At 36.3% G+C, this 21,481-nt stretch overlaps 2 protein-coding genes across 2 annotated transcripts in view; both read right to left on the bottom strand.

The window, feature by feature from the left end:
* LOC128230755 (sperm axonemal maintenance protein CFAP97D1-like) overlaps nucleotides 1-1,149 on the bottom strand; it is a 7,940-nt gene extending 6,791 nt beyond the window's left edge. The window contains exons 1-2 of the mRNA XM_052943195.1: nucleotides 1,038-1,149; nucleotides 593-663 (exon numbers count right to left, since the gene is read on the bottom strand). Coding sequence (XP_052799155.1) covers nucleotides 593-663; nucleotides 1,038-1,149 — 183 coding nt within the window. The remainder of the gene's footprint in view (nucleotides 1-592; nucleotides 664-1,037) is intronic.
* Nucleotides 1,150-5,433: 4,284 nt separating this feature from the next.
* LOC128231589 (RNA polymerase-associated protein CTR9 homolog) overlaps nucleotides 5,434-21,481 on the bottom strand; it is a 34,900-nt gene continuing 18,852 nt past the window's right edge. The window contains exons 18-23 of the mRNA XM_052944607.1: nucleotides 14,446-14,591; nucleotides 13,831-13,902; nucleotides 12,796-13,060; nucleotides 12,097-12,251; nucleotides 10,322-10,486; nucleotides 5,434-9,289 (exon numbers count right to left, since the gene is read on the bottom strand). Coding sequence (XP_052800567.1) covers nucleotides 8,899-9,289; nucleotides 10,322-10,486; nucleotides 12,097-12,251; nucleotides 12,796-13,060; nucleotides 13,831-13,902; nucleotides 14,446-14,591 — 1,194 coding nt within the window. The 3' untranslated portion in view covers nucleotides 5,434-8,898. The remainder of the gene's footprint in view (nucleotides 9,290-10,321; nucleotides 10,487-12,096; nucleotides 12,252-12,795; nucleotides 13,061-13,830; nucleotides 13,903-14,445; nucleotides 14,592-21,481) is intronic.

Below are 21,481 nucleotides of genomic sequence, written 5' to 3'. Positions count from 1 at the left end.
CATTAACATTAACTTTACAAAAATAAACTTTAAAAAAAACAAAACAAAATAACCCTTAAAAAACGTAATGTCGAAGGAACTTATTGACGTATGCAGTGCCAGTGAATACAAATTACTACGTCAGTAAACATCATCGCACGCGCTATTTGGTGATATGTACAAAAATGCGCCTTTTTTATATATGTTCTTCACAAAAAATGTTATTTAATGTATGCTAGAAAAATATCTATCATGTGTGTCCGTTAACGGAAACACATGACAGATATTATTAATCTGTATACTGCATAAATTCCGTTTGAATAACAAGTATCTAGTAATTATGCATTTTATAACCAATATTAAAGGGTTTACTCGGATGTTTTGTGAAGTGTAGAAGTGCTCATGTACCAAAATATAATCATGCACAAACATGACTAGTAATACTGGTTGTTATTTGAACTTTACCCGCGTTTTCACTGGTTTGGACCTGCTTTAAGTAGGAATGAGAAAAGCGCCATAGTTTCTCATCGACATTTTAATATCTTTTTTGAGGCAGTTGATATTATTGTTGAAATGGAAACCAAAATTACCATAATTTGCATTATTATCTTACCTGGAGCTTTTTCAGCTTGATGTGAAGGTGCATGTGGACGCGAGGCGGATTGTTGTCAATCACTGGGCGCGCTGAAATAGGCAAACAATAATGGATGGCTTTCAATATTTGACTTAAGATAATCGTATAGACATGTATCATTGACTATATTTACTCTATTTATCAGATAATATTAACACGTTATCCGATTAGCTACATCGTTCTTAGATTCGATTAAGGCTAATATTGAATACTAGCCATAACACATTTATAGTACAAGTTATAAAACCTTTTGAAACACGATTTTCATAAGTTTTTTTTAAGAAAAAAAGAAAAGAATAAATAATATCCATGCAACCTTGAAAGATACAAATATTTTCTTTCAAAAATAATTATTGAGTATATCAATGACACTGTGTCAGTCCCTGATTGTTAACAGCTTTGAAAAACTTTTAAATCGGATTACCTGTGGCGACTTTCGTCCTGTGTGTATTGAACGCCTCCTGGTCCCACATCTTCGCCAGGTATTTGTTGTTTGCTGGCGTCACCGGCTGATACGGACGAACCGCTTTAGCCATTTTTAAATATTTAGAAAAAAAAACTAACCCCCCTTTTTCCCCAGCGCTCGTCTGCTATTGATATATGTCGCGACGTCGCCGCTGACGTGGAAACCTCATTTAAACATTTTGACGTCATTCGACGGTCGCCAAATCGCGCGAGGTATTTGCCGAAATCTTTGATTGATCATTTCAGTTACAGGGCCAATTGCTCGAAAGTACTAAAGCATTCAGGATTAAACAAGCCAAATTTTCACTTAAATCAGGCTTGATTTTACTCAACAAATATAACTAAAAGTGATTGTCATAATGACATTTTCCTTTTCAAGACCAAACAACAAAGTTTCTTGAAAGCACTTTTTGTATGACGGAATAAAGTGTGACAAATCATTTGGATAGTTAAAACTAAGATACTGACGGCTTGATTCCTTAAACAAATGTTGATATATGCTTACATTATCTTGTAATACACGATTTTGAATAGCATTAGTAACTTGATTGAACAAAATGCGTTAAGGTCTGATAGTGATATAACATACACAAATAAAAGAAAACTGCTCACACAGGTGGATTTAAACAAATTGCCTTAATCGCACCCATGAAATTGTCAAATCCGTCGGGTCGGGGATGTTCCAATCAGCGAACATCCGGCCATGTTTATTTCCTGGGTGACGGTCGATCTCATCGGGCCTGTCAAAACCCCGCCGGTCACGATAACCCGCGATCTATAGTTTTCTATATACAAGCACCCACCCCCTAATACCCCCACCTCATACACACACTTCTCTACGCTGGTGGCAAATATAAAACTATACCCGTATAGAACTACAGTCGAACCCCGTTGGCTCGAACTCGATTGCCTCGTTAGCTCGAACTGGATGTTAAGGACCGATATCTTTATACAGAAGGTAAGCAGTCCCGCCTGGCTCGAATTCCATGAGGCCCGAGGTATCCACCGGTCCCTGTGAGTTCGAGCCAATGGGATTCGACTGTCTTTTTTTCACTTCGCACAACAGTTCCAGCGTAAAAATACATGTTTTACGACATGTACATTTTGTTACACTAAGGTGGGAGAAAAAAAGCATCTACCGTGACCGCTCGTGTAAAATCATTCACTTACGCATTGTTCTGCGGAAACTCGATAGACCGCGTTTCCATACGCTCGGGTTCATGGGGATGGGATGGATCGGTTATGGAAGATGCTTGAAGTCTTCTCTGATTTGTCTCAATTCTATGTAAGAAAAAACGTGCTCTCACCAGTTTATATCCAGTTTCAGTGGTCAGCAGCAAGAGGACATGAATCGCAAGGTCGTCAATTACCATTTATCACATACCGCCATAAAACAAGGATTGAGACATACTGTATTTAACAGTTTATTAGTCTTTTATATAGGCTTAATTCATAAAGGCAATGACATGAAAAACTATGGAAATCAGATTGGAATATGCCTTTTTCTGTTTGCAAATTACGAGTCTGATTATAGTCTTGATAAATGATACACTTCCTAGCATGCATGATTGTAAATAGTAGATTCAACTAATTGGTTTATTACAACACTCATTCTACGGTTATATTTCCAGTGATATTGAGTTTCTACAAGGTAAATCCATTGATAGGCTTATACAAGCCCTTCCCAGGGAGCCAGGATATATGAATGACTATCCTGTACTCGAATTACGCATGCAGATCAAAGGTCAACATCACTGCATGATTGTATGTGTATACTTCCTGTGGTCTGTAGGTTCTACAAGGCAAATCCATTGATAAGCTTAAACAAGACCTTCGCAGGGAGTCAGGATATCTGAATGACTATCCTGTACTCAAAACACGCCTGTAAAGGTCAAGGTCACTGCATGATAACATGTGCACATTTCCAGTGGTCTGGAGGCTTTACATGGCACAGACATTGATGAGCCCATACAAGTCCTTCCCAGGTAGCCAGGATATCTGGATAATTGTCCTGTTCCCAAGACCCATCTACATATTGAAGGTCAAGGTCACTGATTAAATGTGCTTATTTCCATTGGCCATAAGGTTCTATACAAGGCACAGACATTAATTAGCTGATACAAGTCATTCTCAGTGGACTAGAATAGCTGAGTGATTATCCTGTACTTAAGACAGCCTTCATATTAAAGGTCAAGGTCACTGGTCATGCGTATATTGCCAGTGGCCGGGAGGTCCTACAAGGCAAATACATTAATGATCTGATAAAAGTAATTCCTAGGCAGCCAGAATATGTGGATAGTTATCCTGTACTCAAAGCAGGCCTGAATATTAAAGGTCTAGATCTGAAGATTAAAGGTCAGGGTCACTTTTTTTAATAAACAAATAATAACTTGACTTGTATGCAGATTTTAAATTATTGGAGTTACAACTAAGAACCTTTAATGAAACTGACCCGTGTGTGTGTGTAAGCTCATTTATACTCGCACTCGGGCCTTGCCCATTTGTCGAGTGCTCCGTTAAGAATGTAACCCTGGTTAGAGCTACCCTGGTTCTTTAACGTGCACCAGTGTATAGCACTGTCACACGGGACCCCCATTTAACGCCCCTCACGGAAAACGATTAGTATTTTAAGTGATGCGACGGGGAATCGAACCTGTGACCCCTGGATTGATAGTCAAGTGTGTGTGCACTAGCCATGGATCTTCCCAAAACGTCAATGCATATTTAAATTGGGGTTGGGAGTGGGGGTCTTTTGGTCAAGATGTCTGCCTCACTCATTTGAAGAAAATTCGCGGGTTTAAACAACATGACCCACGGTACTTTCATACACGTGCAGCTTTGAATAATACCAATAAAACAGATAACAGAATGAAAATCCCTATCCTGAAATATTTATTTTGAAAATGAAGGATTCTGGCATCAAGCAGGTTAAGATGGCTTAAACCCCTCTTGATATTGTTTTTAAAGCCGTTCATATCACGCTCAAGGTACTTTCAAGGTACAAGGCAATTTCTAATGCAAACGTCCAGGAAAATAATGTACAATAGCCTGAAATAGAAAGCTCTCAATCCTAAATTTTATCATCCTTGTTTCTCAAGACCTCTCTGATGTTACCAGTTTAAGTTACTTATACTTGCCTGGAAACGAGACACGACATTGTCAGATTGATTAATATCTGCTTCTAGCTGTTTTTAAGACAGGGCTGATATATAAACAAGAGGGCCATGATGGCCCTGGTTCACTCACCTGAGATATATAAACAAAAACACTTCTTATAAACATTTGTTGGGTATCCGCCAAATTTTTCCAACTTTTCCCTAAATAGCTGAAGGTTACACGGTACCATTACAATTTATTTGTCAATCTCCTACGTACATGCATCTGGACCCTTAAATGGTCTGTGCTTTTTCACAGGAGAAACTGGAGAAAAACTAAATATTTTTTATGAAATATCACATAATGAAAAAACAGTTCCGGTCTTTTTTTTAATAAATGTGATGAAAGATTACTGGAATTAAAAAATACCATGTTGTTCCATATAATATAAATATAAAACGCCAATGGTCTTAGAACATCCCTTTATATGCTTCAATTTAATTAAATTTAGCTTTCAGAGTAAATTTTTTGTTCCTTTTTTTATACTACTGTATTTAATAATTGGTCAATATATAAAAAATAAAAGAAATATGCTTCAATTTAATTAAATTTAGCTTTCAGTTGAAATCTTTCATGAAAATAACAGTAAAAATATTTTTTCCAATTTTTTTATACTATTTAATAATTGGTCAATATATAAAAATATTATATTTATATTTGAAGAATTCAAAAGGCTTCCAGCAATGCAAAATAAAAACAGAATTTCATAGATTCTAATGAAACAACATTTTATAATAGATTTTTGCTCGATTACTTTTAAGATTTCTTGATGCTTTAGAGCATTAGAATTAGGCAACTGCCCAGTGCATGTATTTTCTCAATGTCTACTTTTGGCAGGTTACCATGGTATTACCAATCAAGTTTAAGATGTTATTTTGTTTTCATTTCAGTTCAAACCAAGAGCACTCTGACATCTGCTTTTACATCCTTTAGCATTGAAGTACACAAAATCTGACCAAAATGTTCCATCCATCATCACTTTACCTCAAGCACTTTGTGCTCAGGTGAGCTAAAAAAATAACATAAAATGTTACTTATGTGCACAAAAATTTCTCTTCCTGAACTTATTCACAAAACCTTGTTCAGTCGAAGCAATTTTTGGCTGCTTAAAACACAAGAACAGTAGACTCGATATTTAACATTACATTTACAAAGTCAATATTTCAGACAGGAATAAAACCACTAACAGTTATTTTGGTGGAATTCTTTTATTGTCATATCAATCACCATTCAAAGTTAACACATCTCCATAAGAAAATCAATGACTTACCATAATATACGGTACAATACATTTCAGAGACAAGTCTTAGAGCTGCCATCTCACAGATGGAACCTTTGGACATATTTTTTGTCTTGGAAAGAGCCAATTTTTGCATGAAGGTTTGGAAATCCAGTGATATAAGACTGCTGTCAAAAGATCAGATCACAGTTTTTTCATAATTACAATGGATATTTTGTGCAAAAAAACTGTATTTTTTTAGTGTTAATAATGCTTTTAGCCATAAAACTTTCGAATGTAAATGTTAAAAACTTTGATCTAAAATTATGTCACCAGCATTATATCACTGGTTTCCAAATATTTATGCCAAAATTGGTTCATTCAAAGACAGAAAATATAAAAGTTGTCAAAGTGGTCATCTGTGAGAAAGCAGCTTTGAATAATACCAATAAAACAGATGCTGTAAGTAATACCATTGAATATAACATTTTGACAAAGACAAGGAAAATTTCCAGAGCATAACTTGTATTTAATAAGTACTATTGTTCAATACAGCTATTTTTTACAGCCTTAAAATCCAGAATGTTTCCAAAAGTATTTGTTCTCTTCAAGCTGCACTCTCACAGAATGTCAGTTTTGACATTCTTTTTTTTTGCCTCAGAATTGGCTGATTTTGGCATCAATGCTTTTAATTCAGTCATATAAGATAAATCACAATAGAACAGATCTTAACTGGTTGGTAAAATGCCGAAAGTTTCACTTTTTTTAAAGCGTTAGTAATGCTTTTAGCCATTAAAAACATTTTCTTTAACATAATTATGAACAATAGCGATCTGATCTTTTGTCAGCAGTCTTATATCACTGGTGTCAAGATATTTATGCAGAATTGGCTCATTCAAAAACAAAAAAATAAAAACGATGTCAAAACAGTCAATCTGTGAGAGTGCAGCTTTAACAGAACAGACAACTATACGGTTGATAAACTGATCATTCTTCGGAAAAATATGTTGTCTTAATTGAGTGAACTTAACACCTTAACACAGAACAAAACATTTATCAAAAATGATGGTAATCAAAAATGATGGAAATCAAAACAATTAAGCACAACAGGGATTTTTATTTAACATTATTGTGCAATGAAAGATTTTTTGAGAAATTCCAACAAATACAAAAGAAAAGAAAAGATCCTATTTACAAAGTTTAGACATACATGTATATACATTGTATATTTAACATCTTCTTCGCTACACAATGTCAAAGACACCATGCAAAATATATACAAAATTCAAAATACCTCTTTTTCAAAAGTTTAGATCATAAACAGCTTTTCGGCTTAAATGCTTCATAGTTTTAACCATATCGTATTGAGATAAAGTACACAACATGTGAATGTTTATTATAACATATGCAGTGTCCAAAAGCACGTGTCAATACCATATCTTAATCGCAAACCTTAAACAGCTTAAAGAGTGCTTGTGTTCAACTGTTAAGTTAAGGGCAGGATCAGTCTGATAAATGTCCTTACAACATTTTTATTAAAATGCAGCTTAATCCAAAAACAGAGTTACGCCTAAAAAGTTATGATCTAAAGCCTTTCGATCTTTATTGAAATGGAGAGCAGGAATGGAAAGGTAGAAAAAAACATCCTAAGTTCACTTTTTGTTCTATTAATCGTGTAAAATTTACTCTCTTTTTTCTTCTTTTTTTTATAGTTTTAGATTTAAATTAGGAATTATCCATTTTTCATTCATGAAAATTAATTTAGAGAATGTATTTCAGCTAATTGAAATAAGGTCAGTTTAAAAAGGTCCAAAAAATTGGGGCCGGTGTTTCATTGGAAGCAAGAATGGTGTGAAAAGAAGTAGAAAAATAAAATAAAATAATATTACTTTAATGAAAACTTTGGGCAGTTATTACGAACAGTCCCAAGTTCAGATTCAAGACTCGCCTTTGCAAATCTTCATTTTAACTTTCCTTCTGGCAAAGCATTGATGGTAAAATTTACTGATTAATATTACCATTAATATTTCAAATTTAATGTTCAATTTAATTTTACAACTGCTTTTGTAAAAGAAAACGATAAAATAATGAGTTTTTGTTCATTCAAAAAGAATTCTTTACGGAGTATGTGTCTAGACTGTTCATAATAATGGTTCTAGAACTGTACATGAGAAGAATTCAAAACATATATACAGCTATTTTAGTTTCTTTCAACATCATTGGCTGAAAAGCAACATTTTTCACAGTAATAATAGGACGTTTATGCCTCAAGGTTTCTGAATTACTCCTGATAAAAACAATTTTTTCACCATAATATCATGGTAACATGAGAAGTCAGACACGAAGCCAAGGAATGTCACATCATTTCTGCAGACCTAGAAATTATACCAGTACAGTACAAGTAGGGCATTCTCTGTAATAAACTGGAGCATTTTATAGTTATGAAATACGAAAATACAATTATGGAAAGGAACTTTAACATATCAGTACTTAAAGTATAATAAACCCATATGCATAATAGTACACATTGGGCAGATTGTTCAAAACTATGTTAAAAATAACAACGTTATTAATGTAATGATTGTTAACTTTCAAATCCTTTTTCCATTGGAAGCTTAATGGACACACTTGTGATCTGCAGCATTTCTAACAGGATTATAGATAACTGTTTTAGCTGTTTTTTCTTTATTTGAATAAAATGAGCACATCATTAAATAGTTCCTCTTGAAAAGTTAACAACAATGTCGTTAATCGAGTTGTTAACTTTAACAGTTATGAACAATTAGTATCTACCCATGTTGTTGCTGTTTTATCAAAAGACATGTCGAGCCATGGAACACTTAACTGTCAAAGATAAATAGACATTTCCAACACAAAACATCTCTATACAGCTGAACACAAAACATCTCTATACAGCTGAACACAAACCATCTCTATACAGCTGAACTCAAAACATCTCTATACAGCTGAAATCAAAACATCTCTATACAGCTGAACTCAAAACATCTCTATACAGATGAACTCAAAACATCTCTATACAGCTGAACTCAAAACATCTCCATACAGCTGGTTTTGATACGCAATAGAAAATACAACCAGAGCAGAGTAATAAGTACAATTTATAAAACAATTCAGGCTGAATTTCGGGTGATACTAGATGTGTGTGTACCTTAACTGTGTAAACAAACATTCAGCACTATAAAACTTGAACATAGCGATAACAAGCAAGTTATCCTTGAAGTTTTGGCAGCCCAACATATTATTTTATAAACCTTGAGCTCTGGGAGAAGCACTTGTTGGACACTATGTCTGTATGCCTTACATATATTACTCATGAACTTCATGATGGCACTATAAAACTGTGACGATGAGAGAACATATTCAGAAAAAGAAGGGCCCAGTTGAGAGCCATCTGACATTGACTGTAACTCACATTTGTCTACTGTCATTCTGTAGGTGAGCCAGCCGGACTACCTGACCTTGACCTGTTTGGGCTTGGTGACCTTGACCGCCCACTGCCTGAACCTGCAGGTGACCTTGGTGACCCAGCAGGGCTTCCCGACCTTGACCTGCTCCCAGACTTTGACCGTGATCTTGACCTTGAAACTGACCTCGACCTTGCAGACCCTGATCGTGACCCACTGCGTGACCTTGAGCGACTGACACCCCCAGATCTACTGCCTGACCTACTTCTAGAGCGGCTGGCTGACCCTGACCTACTTCCGCTCTGTGACCTTGACCTTGAGCGGTGCACCGAGCCACCATCACCTTCACTGTCAGAGGACATGATTCTCCTCCTCTTGCCCACATTGCCACCTTCATCACTGCCACTGTCCCTGAAAGTGAATGGACAAGTTCTAAGGTACCATGAAATATTACACACTATACTAATATTTTTTAGAATTAAATCAGTAGAAACGCACACAAATTTTCACTCTAAAGACATGCATAACCAAAAGAGAAAATAAGCTTGGTATGGCTGCTAACCAGACATATTCCAACTAAGTACTCTAGCTTTAATCTTCTCATAATCCAGATAATTGTACTGAATTCAGATATATTAATTGAAAACAAAGCAGACAAAGGAAAATCCATTCTCAACAATTAGTTGTTTTTATCAATGTTTCATTGCATTACATGACCTAGCGGCAGATGTCTTGGACAGGCTTTTGCACACATCAGGTATATGGGAACTCAAATGGTATTGTCCCTAATCAAAGACACAGAGCATGCAAAAAAAATACTTTGTCCATATTCACTAACATCTTGAGTCTGAGTTCCAGACTCAAGCTCCAAAAACTGAATTCTTAAATGTTTCAAAATATCTATAATATAACAAATTTGAACAAAAGACGTGTCACTTATTGTAGAACAGATGATATGCAACACATACATCATTTTTTACCATCTGTGCTCCTATAATATCTTTTTTTACATACAAAATTGAAATTTAGCTTTTTGAGCCTCAAATGCAGATTCAGGATGTAAGTGAATAAAGGCCCTCGTATACGGTTCTAAAAAATAGTTGCTCATTTTGAAAATAATATATTTGGCAATAAAACCTTTCCCCTAAAATAACCTTTTCCCTAGAAATATCAGAATTACCGGCTAACAAGAGCATTGTGAACCCATTGATTTTCAGTCAAAATGGGGGCATAACTCAATAGTAATTAATTACACAGTTATGGGCCTTGCTTAACATGCGCATATTCTCCCTGGTTACAAGTATACCAATTTAAAAATGAATATCTTGAATGGCTTTTGAAATATGGCCAAGGTTAAAGGTCAAGTACTTCATTTTTGTGAGACATCAAAAGAGAAAAAAATTACAACAATTTCCATTAGCTCCATTACAGGAATATACTTACGCTCCGACATCAATTTTAAGTTTCTCCCCCTCCGACTCTGAGCCCTCGCTGGAAGATATCATGGCCTTGGAGACAATCTTACGACGCTGTTTGGCCGACAGTCCGTCGTCATCCAACACCTTTTTCTTCTTCTTGTCCTTAGGCTCCTTCTTCTTGCCCCTCTCCCTGAAAGTTTACAGCAATGATGCTTTTGCAAGTGTTGTTGCTTTTTGGCAATTTTAGTGGCCAATATTTGGTTCCCAAATGCCAAAAGGTATGGGGTTTTTTTTCCTGTTCTTTTTTTCCCTAAGTGATGATTAAAATTCGAAAAAAAAAATCAAGAAGTTTTGTTTTAAAAACTAGTTTCTTGTTGTTGAGGTTAATAAAGCACACAAATAAATGGTTAAGAAAAAGAGTATTTGAGGATTTCCAACCTACATAAATGTGAACCAAAAGTTTCCTATTTTGTGATAAATCACAATTTTCTCTCCTACAAGGAAAGAGGTCATTTTTCGCAAATACTGCAACAAAAACCTACTAGGTGAATATGTAAAAAAATTCTGTCATTTATCTGTTTCGTCTGTCTTCACAAATTAAGTATTCAGTATAAGGTTTCTAATGTACATTTAACAGGGTGCTTATATTTATCAATCCTGAAAAACAGCTGGGGGTCTGTTCTGAGGATTCATGCCCAAAGCAGGGTAAAAGGCATAGATTCCTAAAATTGGAAATTGTAAAGACTATTGTATTTACTGCCAGGTTTTTCCTACAGTTTTTGATGCAAATGTCCGAGCAAAACCAAATGTTTAAAACTGTACAATTTTCTGAAGTTTAAAGCTGCACTCTCACAGATTGAACATTTTGACAACTTTTTTATTTTTGTCTTGCCAATTTTTGCGAAAATCCATTGATACCAGTGATGTAAGACTGCTGACAAAAATTAGATCGCATATTTTTATATTTAAGTTAAAAAAATAATGTTTTATGCATTTTTCTTAAACTGTTAGTAACGGTTTAAGCCATAAAACATTAATTTACGAACGAAAATATGAAAATCTGCGATCTGATCTTTTGTCAGCAATCTTTTATCATTAGTTATATTTACGCAAAAATTTGTTCTTTCCTAGACAAAAAAATAAAAAAAGTTGTAAAAACGGTAAATCTGTGAGAGTTCAGCTTTAAAGCTCTCAATCCTGAGGTCAGAACTTTAAAACCCCTGAATTCATCAACCAATTTGCAGTTCTGTTAGATGTTAATGTCTACTGGCCAAACATAATGTTGGTACAATTAGATAAGACATTAATTGGGGTTATATATGTCCGAAATTATTTAATAATAATAATAATAATAATGATATTAATTTTGTTCTTTATTTCAATTGAAATCAGGGAAGAAATTAAATCTTTCGTAATCTTGCAATGCACTAAAACATTATTGTAATATCAAAAAAAAAAAATTAAACCTTTTCGAATGATATAAAAGAGGTTCAATTTTACCAGGCATCCAAATTTCGAAAATATTAGATATCATAAGGTTAATGGCAATCTTTTCACAAATAACTGAATATTCAGGTTCATTTGATTAATACATCTTTATATGATCTCTTCACTTTTAATAACCCTTCAGCACATCGGCAAGTGTCCATATTAGACCTCCTAGCCAATAGCCAACTTACTGATAAGCAGTCCTTATAACACACAGCATATGGAAACTGTCTCCAAACTGGTTTCAAATTATTGCAAACTTTGTTCTAAACACAATTTATAACAATGCCTCTAACGTCAAAGTTTCCATACTTGCGTGGTTTGCGTGATGATTTACGTGCTGCGTTCTCGTCACTTCCACTGTCCGAGTCTTCTTCCCGGCCTCCCTTCTTGCCTCGTTTCTTCTTGCGTGGTCTTTCATCTTCGCTGTTCTCCGACAATATTTCCCCGTCATCACGTCGGCGATTCTGAAGCCATTATTTAATGTGAATACTACTAAGAACAATAGTTACTAGTAAAGCTTAAAAACTATTGCATACATGTACAACTCAATTTTACTCTTTAATATAACAGGCCTTTATTTAAATGTCAACAAAGAAATTCTGGTCACATTTTTGCCTTTACATGGCATATGTAATACCTGAAATTACTTTATACAGGAGATAACATCAAAAAGTTAACCAGAATTTCTTCGTATATATTCTGATAAAGGCCTTTAGGCCCAAAATTCAAATTTTTTTGGCCCAAAATTCAAATTTAAGAGTCAAACAGATGTACTCTGTAAGGAAAAAAATACATACCTGGTAACTTTAATATTTATGTTTTTTAGTAGAATAAGCAAAAACTTATTATCTTAATCTTAATTTATTTGTCATATATAGGGCTTTTAAAACACATATCTACAATGTGTACATCTTACCTCACCTTGATTATTCAAATGCAAACTTGAACAACAGCTGAATCCAATACCTTCAAAAACTTTATAAATAATAATTTTAGGATTGCCTTTACCTTTGATTTGGAAGACTTGCGCTCCTCAGGCTCAGCTTCGAAGACCATTGTCTTTGCCTTATCTACGAACACCTGTCTGCGTTCCATCATGAGTTTCTCCTGTTCCTCCTTCTTCCTTCTACGAGCCTCCTTCTCCTCGTTAAATCTCTGCCGGACAGCCGCACGTTCTTCGTCCCTGTGCTTACGAAGTTCCTGTTCCTCCTCGTCAATCTTCCGGGCCCGAGCCACGTGGTACTGGGCTTGGGACAACAGATCGGAACACTGCCTGGAAATTGCGGGAAGAACATGCATACTCTCAGTTATTTATACAGTTTCAAAATCTCATTGTTGTGCATTACAAAGCATTTTGTGCAATTACAGCAGAACCAAGGTTTTTAATCATTAAAATGTTATCAAAATTGGCTGGAAAAAACCCATTAAATTGTGATATTTGTTTTAAATTGGGAATCTACACACGAACCATACATTAAACATAATTATTATGCATTTAATTCTCAATTGGGTAAATGCTGCTAAACATACAGCTGAAATCAGGCTCTTGACATCACTAAATAAGATGCGCCTTTATAATCTAATGTACTTGTAAGATGCTCGCCTAAACAACTGGTGAGGGAAGGAGTGGTCTAGTGGAATACGTGTCAGCCCCTCAACGGAGAGAAGTTGTGGGTTTGATCCCCAACAGGGTAGGAGTGGTCTAGTGGAATATGTGTCTGCCCCTCCACTGTCAAGTTGAGGATTTGACCCCCAACAGGGTTGGAGTGGACTAGTGGTATATGTGTCTGCCTCTCAATCAAGTTGAGGGCTAGATTTAACCAGTGTGGGAGTGATCAAGTACAATATGTGTCCGCCTCTCACCAAAGAGATTGTGAGTTTGATCCCAACCAGTGTAGGAATGGTCTAGTGGTTTAGGTGTCTGCCTCTCACCCAAGAGGTTGTGAGTGTTTTCAGATGCATTACCAAAAAAAAAATTTGGGGTGCCAAATCGTGAGCGAGTCCCTTTAATCCAGAATCTTACTTTCCCGAAAAAATTTATACCTAGCCTCTGTAGCAGCCTGTGCAAGGTCAAACTTCATTCTGTCTCCATGATGACTCAGGTAGGAAAAGTACCTGCAATACATAATGAGACAATGTAAGATTGATGTTAATAGTATTGGTAGGTAAACAATATGGGGCCATGTTAACAACGACATAGTAAGATCAAGAAATTCATGTGAATACTAAGCCAGTTTCAGACATCAAATCAAATTATTTTAAATACCCTAGTATACAGCTACGACCAAGCCATCATTGGCCAAACAAACGGAGTAACACTCAGCAGACACATCGCACTAACAAGCACTCAACTTAATGCAACTGTGGAAAGTAAGTCGAGCTTGCCGCAAGCTGTGGCAATTAAGTCATGCTCATCACAAGCAAGCTGGACAAAAAACTCTTTTATTGCTGCTATTTTACATATATATAAATTTGTTAAATTAAATTTATTGTAGGACTATTTACAATTCTTAATATATTTTAAAATAAAAGCTCTTCTTTCAAGGCTAAAACATGCTCTTCCATAGTAAGAGAATGTTCTGACAACATTCCAACAGAATATTTGTTCTTAAGACAATGAATGGAAAAATGATGCAGGAAGATGGGATTGTGACTCACCTGTGAGCTAGTTCGAGGTCACGTACAGCAGAAAGGACAGTTTTCAGACTGCTCTTCTCATCCTTAAGGATGGATGTAGCCAGTTTCTGCTGGACAAGAGCGATATTGTACAGCAGAACAGTATCACTCGGAGAGACATGCCGGGCCTGCAATAAAGGTGGTAAGGAAAACTGTGAATTTTTTTCAACAGGAAAACCATGAATTTGTTAATAAGCAGAGGACTCAACTGCTAAACGTTTCCATAAACTGCTAAAGGTTAACGTGATACAATTAGATTGCAAGCCATTGCTGGCTTTTACCGAATTGATAAACTAATTTCAACTGGATTGTTTTATGTCTTTTGTAAAACCAGTCTGACACTTAGTTTTACCAGACCAGACTGGTTGGTCAGCCAGGTTTCACAAACACAAGAGTCCATGCTGCTGGAATTCCGGGTCTGCTGGTATATGACTTTTGGATGCCTGATGACCTCATATTATTCTGGTATCATTTGAAAGGCGTTAATGTATACAGAAAGAAAATGTAAACAAGAGGGCCATGATGGCCCTAAATTGCTCACCAGAGTGAAAGTTTTAAACCTGTGTTTTTTTATGACAATGAATGAGTTTGATGGTTTATGGTAATGCAATTTGGGATTAATATCAACAAACATGTCAAATTTTTATCTTCTGAAAAAATCATACATTCATCTGATAATTCATAAAATCATACATTATGTACAGCATTATTTAGCAAATATATTTCACAGTGATGTAATGGACTATTATCATCTATGGTCAAAATAAATAATTATTACAATCATAGTCATGCAATGTCTGCTTGTATTGGACTGCATACTTTTTGACTGCACCCTGACAGAACTTCTCGCCTGCATCGTGACAGGACTCCATGCCTGCACTTCGACAGGACTTTTGCCTGCACCCTGACAGGACTCATTGACAGCACTTTGACAGGACTTTTGCCTGCACTTTGACAGGACTTTTGCCTGCACCCTGACAGGAGTTCCTGCCTGCACACTGACAGAACTTGTCATGTTGTCAGAATGATGAAAAACTTCTTGCATGCATACTGATCAGACATATTGCCTGCATAGTCACTGACAGGACTTGATACAGTTGCCTGCACACTGACAGGACTTAATAACTTGCCTGCACACCGGCAGCATTTGAGACAGGGCCTGCAGACTGACAGGACTTTGTGCAGTTGCCTGTTCACTGACAGGACTTTGTTCAATTGCCTGTACACTGACAGGACTTTGTTCATTTGCCTGTACAATGACCAGACTTTGTTTATTTGTCTACACACTGACAGGACTATGTTAAATTGCCTGCACACTGACAGGACTTCTGTTCATTTGTCTGCACACTGACATGACTCTGTATAATTGCCTGCACACTGACAGGACTTTGTACATTTGTCTGCACACTGACAAGACTCTGTTTAATTGCCTGCACACTGACAGGACTTTGATCATTTGTCTGCACACTGACAGGACTCTGTTAAATTGGCGTACACTGAAAGGACTTTTGTTCATTTGTCTGCAAACTGACAGGACTTTTGTTCATTTGTCTGCACCCTGACAGGACCCTGTTTAATTGCCTGCACACTGACAGGACCCTGTTTAATTGCCTGCACACTGACAGGACTTTTGTTCATTTGTCTGCACCCTGACAGGACCTTGTTTAATTGCCTGCACACTGACAGGACCCTGTTTAATTGCCTGCACACTGACAGGACTTTTGTTTATTTGTCTGTAAACTGACAGGACTTTTGTTCATTTGTCTGCACCCTGACAAGACCCTGTTTAATTGCCTGCACACTGACAGGACTTTTGTTCATTTGCCTGCACCCTGACAGAACTTTTGTTCATTTGTCTGCACACTGACAGGACCCTGTTTAATTGCCTGCACACTGACAGGACTTTTGTTCATTTGTCTGCGCCCTGACAGGACCCTGTTTAATTGCCTGCACACTGACAGGACCCTGTTTAATTGCCTGCACACTGACAGGACTTTTGTTCATTTGTCTGCGCCCTGACAGGACCCTGTTTAATTGCCTGCACACTGACAGGACCCTGTTTAATTGCCTGCACACTGACAGGACTTTTGTTCATTTGTCTGCACCCTGACAGGACCTTGTTTAATTGCCTGCACACTGACAGGACCCTGTTTAATTGCCTGCACACTGACAGGACTTTTGTTCATTTGTCTGCACCCTGACATGACCATGTTTAATTGCCTGCACACTGACAGGACTTTGTCCATGTGTCTGCAAACTGACAAGACTGTTAAATTGCCTGCACACTGACAGGACTTTGTTCATTTGTCTGCAAACTGACAGGACTCTGTTTAATTGCCTGCACACTGACAAGACTTTGTTTATTTGTCTGCAAACTGACAAGACTGTTAAATTGCCTGCACACTGACACGACTTTGTTCATTTGTCTGCAAACTGACAGGACTCTGTTAAATTGTCTGCAAACTGACAGGACTTTGTTCATTTGTCTGCAACTGACAGTTCTTTGTGCAGTTGCTTGTACAAATTGCCTGCACACTGACATGATCTTGTTTAATTGTCTGCTCACTGAAAGAACTTTGTTCAATTGCCTACACCTGACAAGACTTGTTTAGTTGCCTGCTGGATTTAATACAGATGCCTGCGCACTGAAAAGACTTCATACAGTTGCCTGCACTCTGACATAATTTAAAGCATGTCGTTGCTAAAGATGCCATCACAGTGTTTGAATTTCATTGATGTGCAGCTTACACAAGAGAATCTTCAAGGTTTTCCCTACATAAGTCAATTGCGAAACTCATTAAAAAATATCGTATAACAACAATAATGATTTTTTTTTCAAAACTGTACAAATGGTGGAAATAGTAATGATTTCTAAGCATATGGACTCTCACAATCAGACAAGAAGATTTTTCAAAGTTCTTATACTAATTTAAACTATTTATGAATTGATTAAAGCATAAAAAAAAACTGTCTTTAATTGTATATAATAAAATAAAGTCAAATGAATCATTATCTTTAAATAATTTAAAAGCCTTCCAGCTATTCAAATAAATATGAACCAAGACACTTCATTAAATTCATGTTTATATAATATGCAAAACCCATCCAAGCAAGATATAGGATTGTGTACATTTCTGTATACAGGGAGACGAAGTTTATAAGAAAATGTTGACACCAGACGCCAGACATAGACTGATCACAATAGCTCACCTTGAGCTCTTTGTGCTCTTTGACCTAAATATTAGACAAAAAAAGAGAGAAAAAAAAGAAGCTTTTATCATTTTACATCAGACTTCAGTTAAAATAAAGAACAAAATAAAACAATACTGCAATAAATTATAAAAAGTCTTTTTTGGATGTTTTTAACATACCATTGGCAAGTTATTCTACCTTAAAGGGGCGAGACACCAAATGATACAAAAATCAGTAAATACAGTATTTCCTCATATCAAGTCTAGAATTGTCAATATGAGCTAATATGATGCCGTTAATACATTAATTTACATTATCAAAATAATATTTTGTCGCTCTCTCAGCTGTCTTTAACTGTTTAAAGACAGCCCATAATGGTTTCCCAGTGTATAGTGTGTATTTAAAGCTTGTGAAATCAGGTGATTAGTACATATAAATATACCGACACTATTTTTAAATTTACTGGGATTTACCAGGTAGACAAACCTAGTAAATTTCGAATCGTAATAAAACACAAAAACAGCAAAAGTTACATGTGTCTGCACTGTGATACATCAGTAAATAAAATACAATACGTTGTACACAACAATATCAACTTTATGTAAGTTTTTGAGTATTTTCTTTTTTTCTTGCAATAGTATCATCTGGTGTCTAGCTCCTTTAATACAAGTTTACAACAACCGCAACGAAAGAGGACAAAATTCTCTGAAAAATTTGAACTTTCTCTCCTTCATTTCACTTGACATATTTTTTATGGAAATATAAACCTGACACTTGCAGTAAAGGTTGTTAGGCTTTATAATGCTTGTGTAATATTCACAGACACAGCTTTTTTTAGCCAAACATCATAAATCAAGGTCATATTTCTCATTGTTGCATAATTTCACGCCTTTTTCTTCAATACAAAAACAGCCAAAGATACTTGTGTTGTAAGAATTGCGATAAATCAGAAAATAAGATACAATGCGTTATACACAACAATACCAGGTTTTTGAGTATTTTCTTTTTTTTTCTTGCAATAGTATCATTTGGTGTCTAGCCCCTATAATACAAGTTTAGAACAAATGCAACGAAAGAGGACAAAATTTGAACTTTCTCTCCTTCATTTCACTCAACATATTTTGTTACGGAAATATAAACCTGACACTTGCAGTAAAGGTTGTATAGGCTTTATAATGCTTGTGTAATATTCACAGACACAGCTTTCTCTATCCAAACATCAACATCAATAAATCAAGGTCATATTTCTCACTGTTGCATAATTTTGTAAACTAAAAATATGAAAATAAGCAAGAAAATGGTCTAAAAAATATATGTGGCTATGAATAGATTTGATGGAAAGAACATAACAGTAAGTTGAAAATGTTCCCAAAGATGCATTATGAAAAGATGCCTCTGATCTAGATTAAAGACTCTCCACTACAGTACGAAAGGGTCGACAACTCATTCAACATAATTTCTCAATAACACCGGAGTTATTCATCTTGAATATATTTCACCTTGAAGCCTCTTGACATTAAAGGTATAAAATACAAACAATTGTTTTATGCATAGCGTCAAGTTGGCGTGCTTAAAAAAAACAACAAAAAAACATGCATGTAAATTACTAGTACTCTGGTAAATGTTGTTATTACATCAATGAGAACATGATAAGTATACATATGTTTGAAAGACATTATTGCTGATAATACCATAACAACTGTATTTGTTTTTTTGAATACACTTTACTGTTATGAGTAAATTGAACGGGAATAAAAAAGACTAAACATTATGAGGGAATAATCAGGAATTTATTCTTTTGAATGACATATGCAGAACAAAAAGTTTGTTAGTTTTGCAAAACTATCTTTGTTGTTGCTCTCCAAGAAAGATTGAGAAACATATAAAAAAAATCCTATAGTACCTTGTTACCTTCATCTATTTGGGGAAAGGTTGGTATCTAAATGGTATCTAAAATCAATATTTAAAACAAGAGCTGTCACAGTATGTGACGAATGCCCCCGAATGTGACATTGACCTACGAACAAGGTCAGTACATGAAAAGTTTATCTTGCCTTTACGTGTCAAATACATATGGCAAGTTATTTTAAATTGCCTCTGAACATAAAAAAATACCACCCATACTTGACAACCTACACTGTTATGTCCTTATATTCAGAATTCCCTTGTGAATAAACACTTAGTGTATCTTTCACCTTAGAGGTAGGGACATGGGACTTGCACACGACACGTCGTCTTGGTATGTGGAACACATTTGGCAAGTTATTTTAAAATCTGTCCATACAAGGGAAAGTTACAGCCCGGACACGACAACCTGTACTCTATCTATGTCCTTATATGCAGCACTCCATTGTAAATAAACACTAAGTAAGACCTTGACCTTTGAGGTAGGGACACGGGTCTTGCACCGGACACGTCGTCTTGGTATGTGGAACACATGTGGCAAGTTATTTTAAAATCTGTCCATACAAGAGAAAGTTACAGCCCGGACAAGACAACCTATACTCTATGTCCTTATATGCAGCACTCCATTGTGAATAAACACTAAGTGTGACCCTGACCTTTGAGGTAGGGACACGGGTCTTGCACGCGACACGTCGTCTTGGTATGTGGAACACATGTATCAAGTTTTTTTAAAATCTGTCCATACAAGGGAAAGTTACAGCCCGGACACGACAACCTATACTCTATGTCCTTATATGCAGCACTCCATTGTGAATAAACACTATGTGTGACCTTGACCTTTGAGGCAGGGACACGGGTCTTGCACACGACACGTCGTCTTGGTATGTGGAACACATGTGGCAAGTTATTTTTAAAATCTGTCCATACAAGAGGAAGTTACAGCCCGGACACGACAACCTAAACTCTATGTCCTTATATGCAGCACTCCATTGTGAATAAACACTAAGTGTGACCTTGACCTTTGAGGTAGGGACACGGGTCTTGCACGCGATACATGTCGTCTTGGTATGTGGAACACATGTATCAAGTTATTTTATAATCTGTCCATACAAGGGAAAGTTACAGCCCGGACACGACAACCTATACTCTATGTCCTTATATGCAGCACTCCATTGTGAATAAACACTATGTGTGACCTTGACCTTTGAGGCAGGGACACGGGTCTTGCACACGACACGTCGTCTTGGTATGTGGAACACATGTGGCAAGTTATTTTAAAATCTGTCCATACAAGAGAAAGTTACAGCCCGGACACGACAACCTATACTCTATGTCCTTATATGCAGCACTCCATTGTGAATAAACACTAAGTGTGACCTTGAACTTTGAGGTAGGACACGGGTCTTGCAGGCGACACGTCGTCTTGGTATGTGGAACACATGTGGCAAGTTATTTTATAATCTGTCCATACAAGGGAAAGTTACAGCCCGGACACGACAACCTATACTCTATGTCCTTATATGCAGCACTCCATTGTGAATAAACACTATGTGTGACCTTGACCTTTGAGGCAGGGACACGGGTCTTGCACACGACACGTCGTCTTGGTATGTGGAACACATGTGGCAAGTTATTTTTAAAATCTGTCCATACAAGAGGAAGTTACAGCCCGGACACGACAACCTATACTCTATGTCCTTATATGCAGCACTCCATTGTGAATAAACACTAAGTGTGACCTTGACCTTTGAGGTAGGGACACGGGTCTTGCACGCGACACGTCGTCTTGGTATGTGGAACACATGTATCAAGTTATTTTATAATCTGTCCATACAAGGGAAAGTTACAGCCCGGACACGACAACCTATACTCTATGTCCTTATATGCAGCACTCCATTGTGAATAAACACTATGTGTGACC

This window comes from Mya arenaria, chromosome 4 (genome assembly GCF_026914265.1).
Source record: "Mya arenaria isolate MELC-2E11 chromosome 4, ASM2691426v1".
NCBI classification, from domain to species: domain Eukaryota; kingdom Metazoa; phylum Mollusca; class Bivalvia; order Myida; family Myidae; genus Mya; species Mya arenaria.
This window is presented reverse-complemented; position numbering and strand designations above follow the sequence as displayed.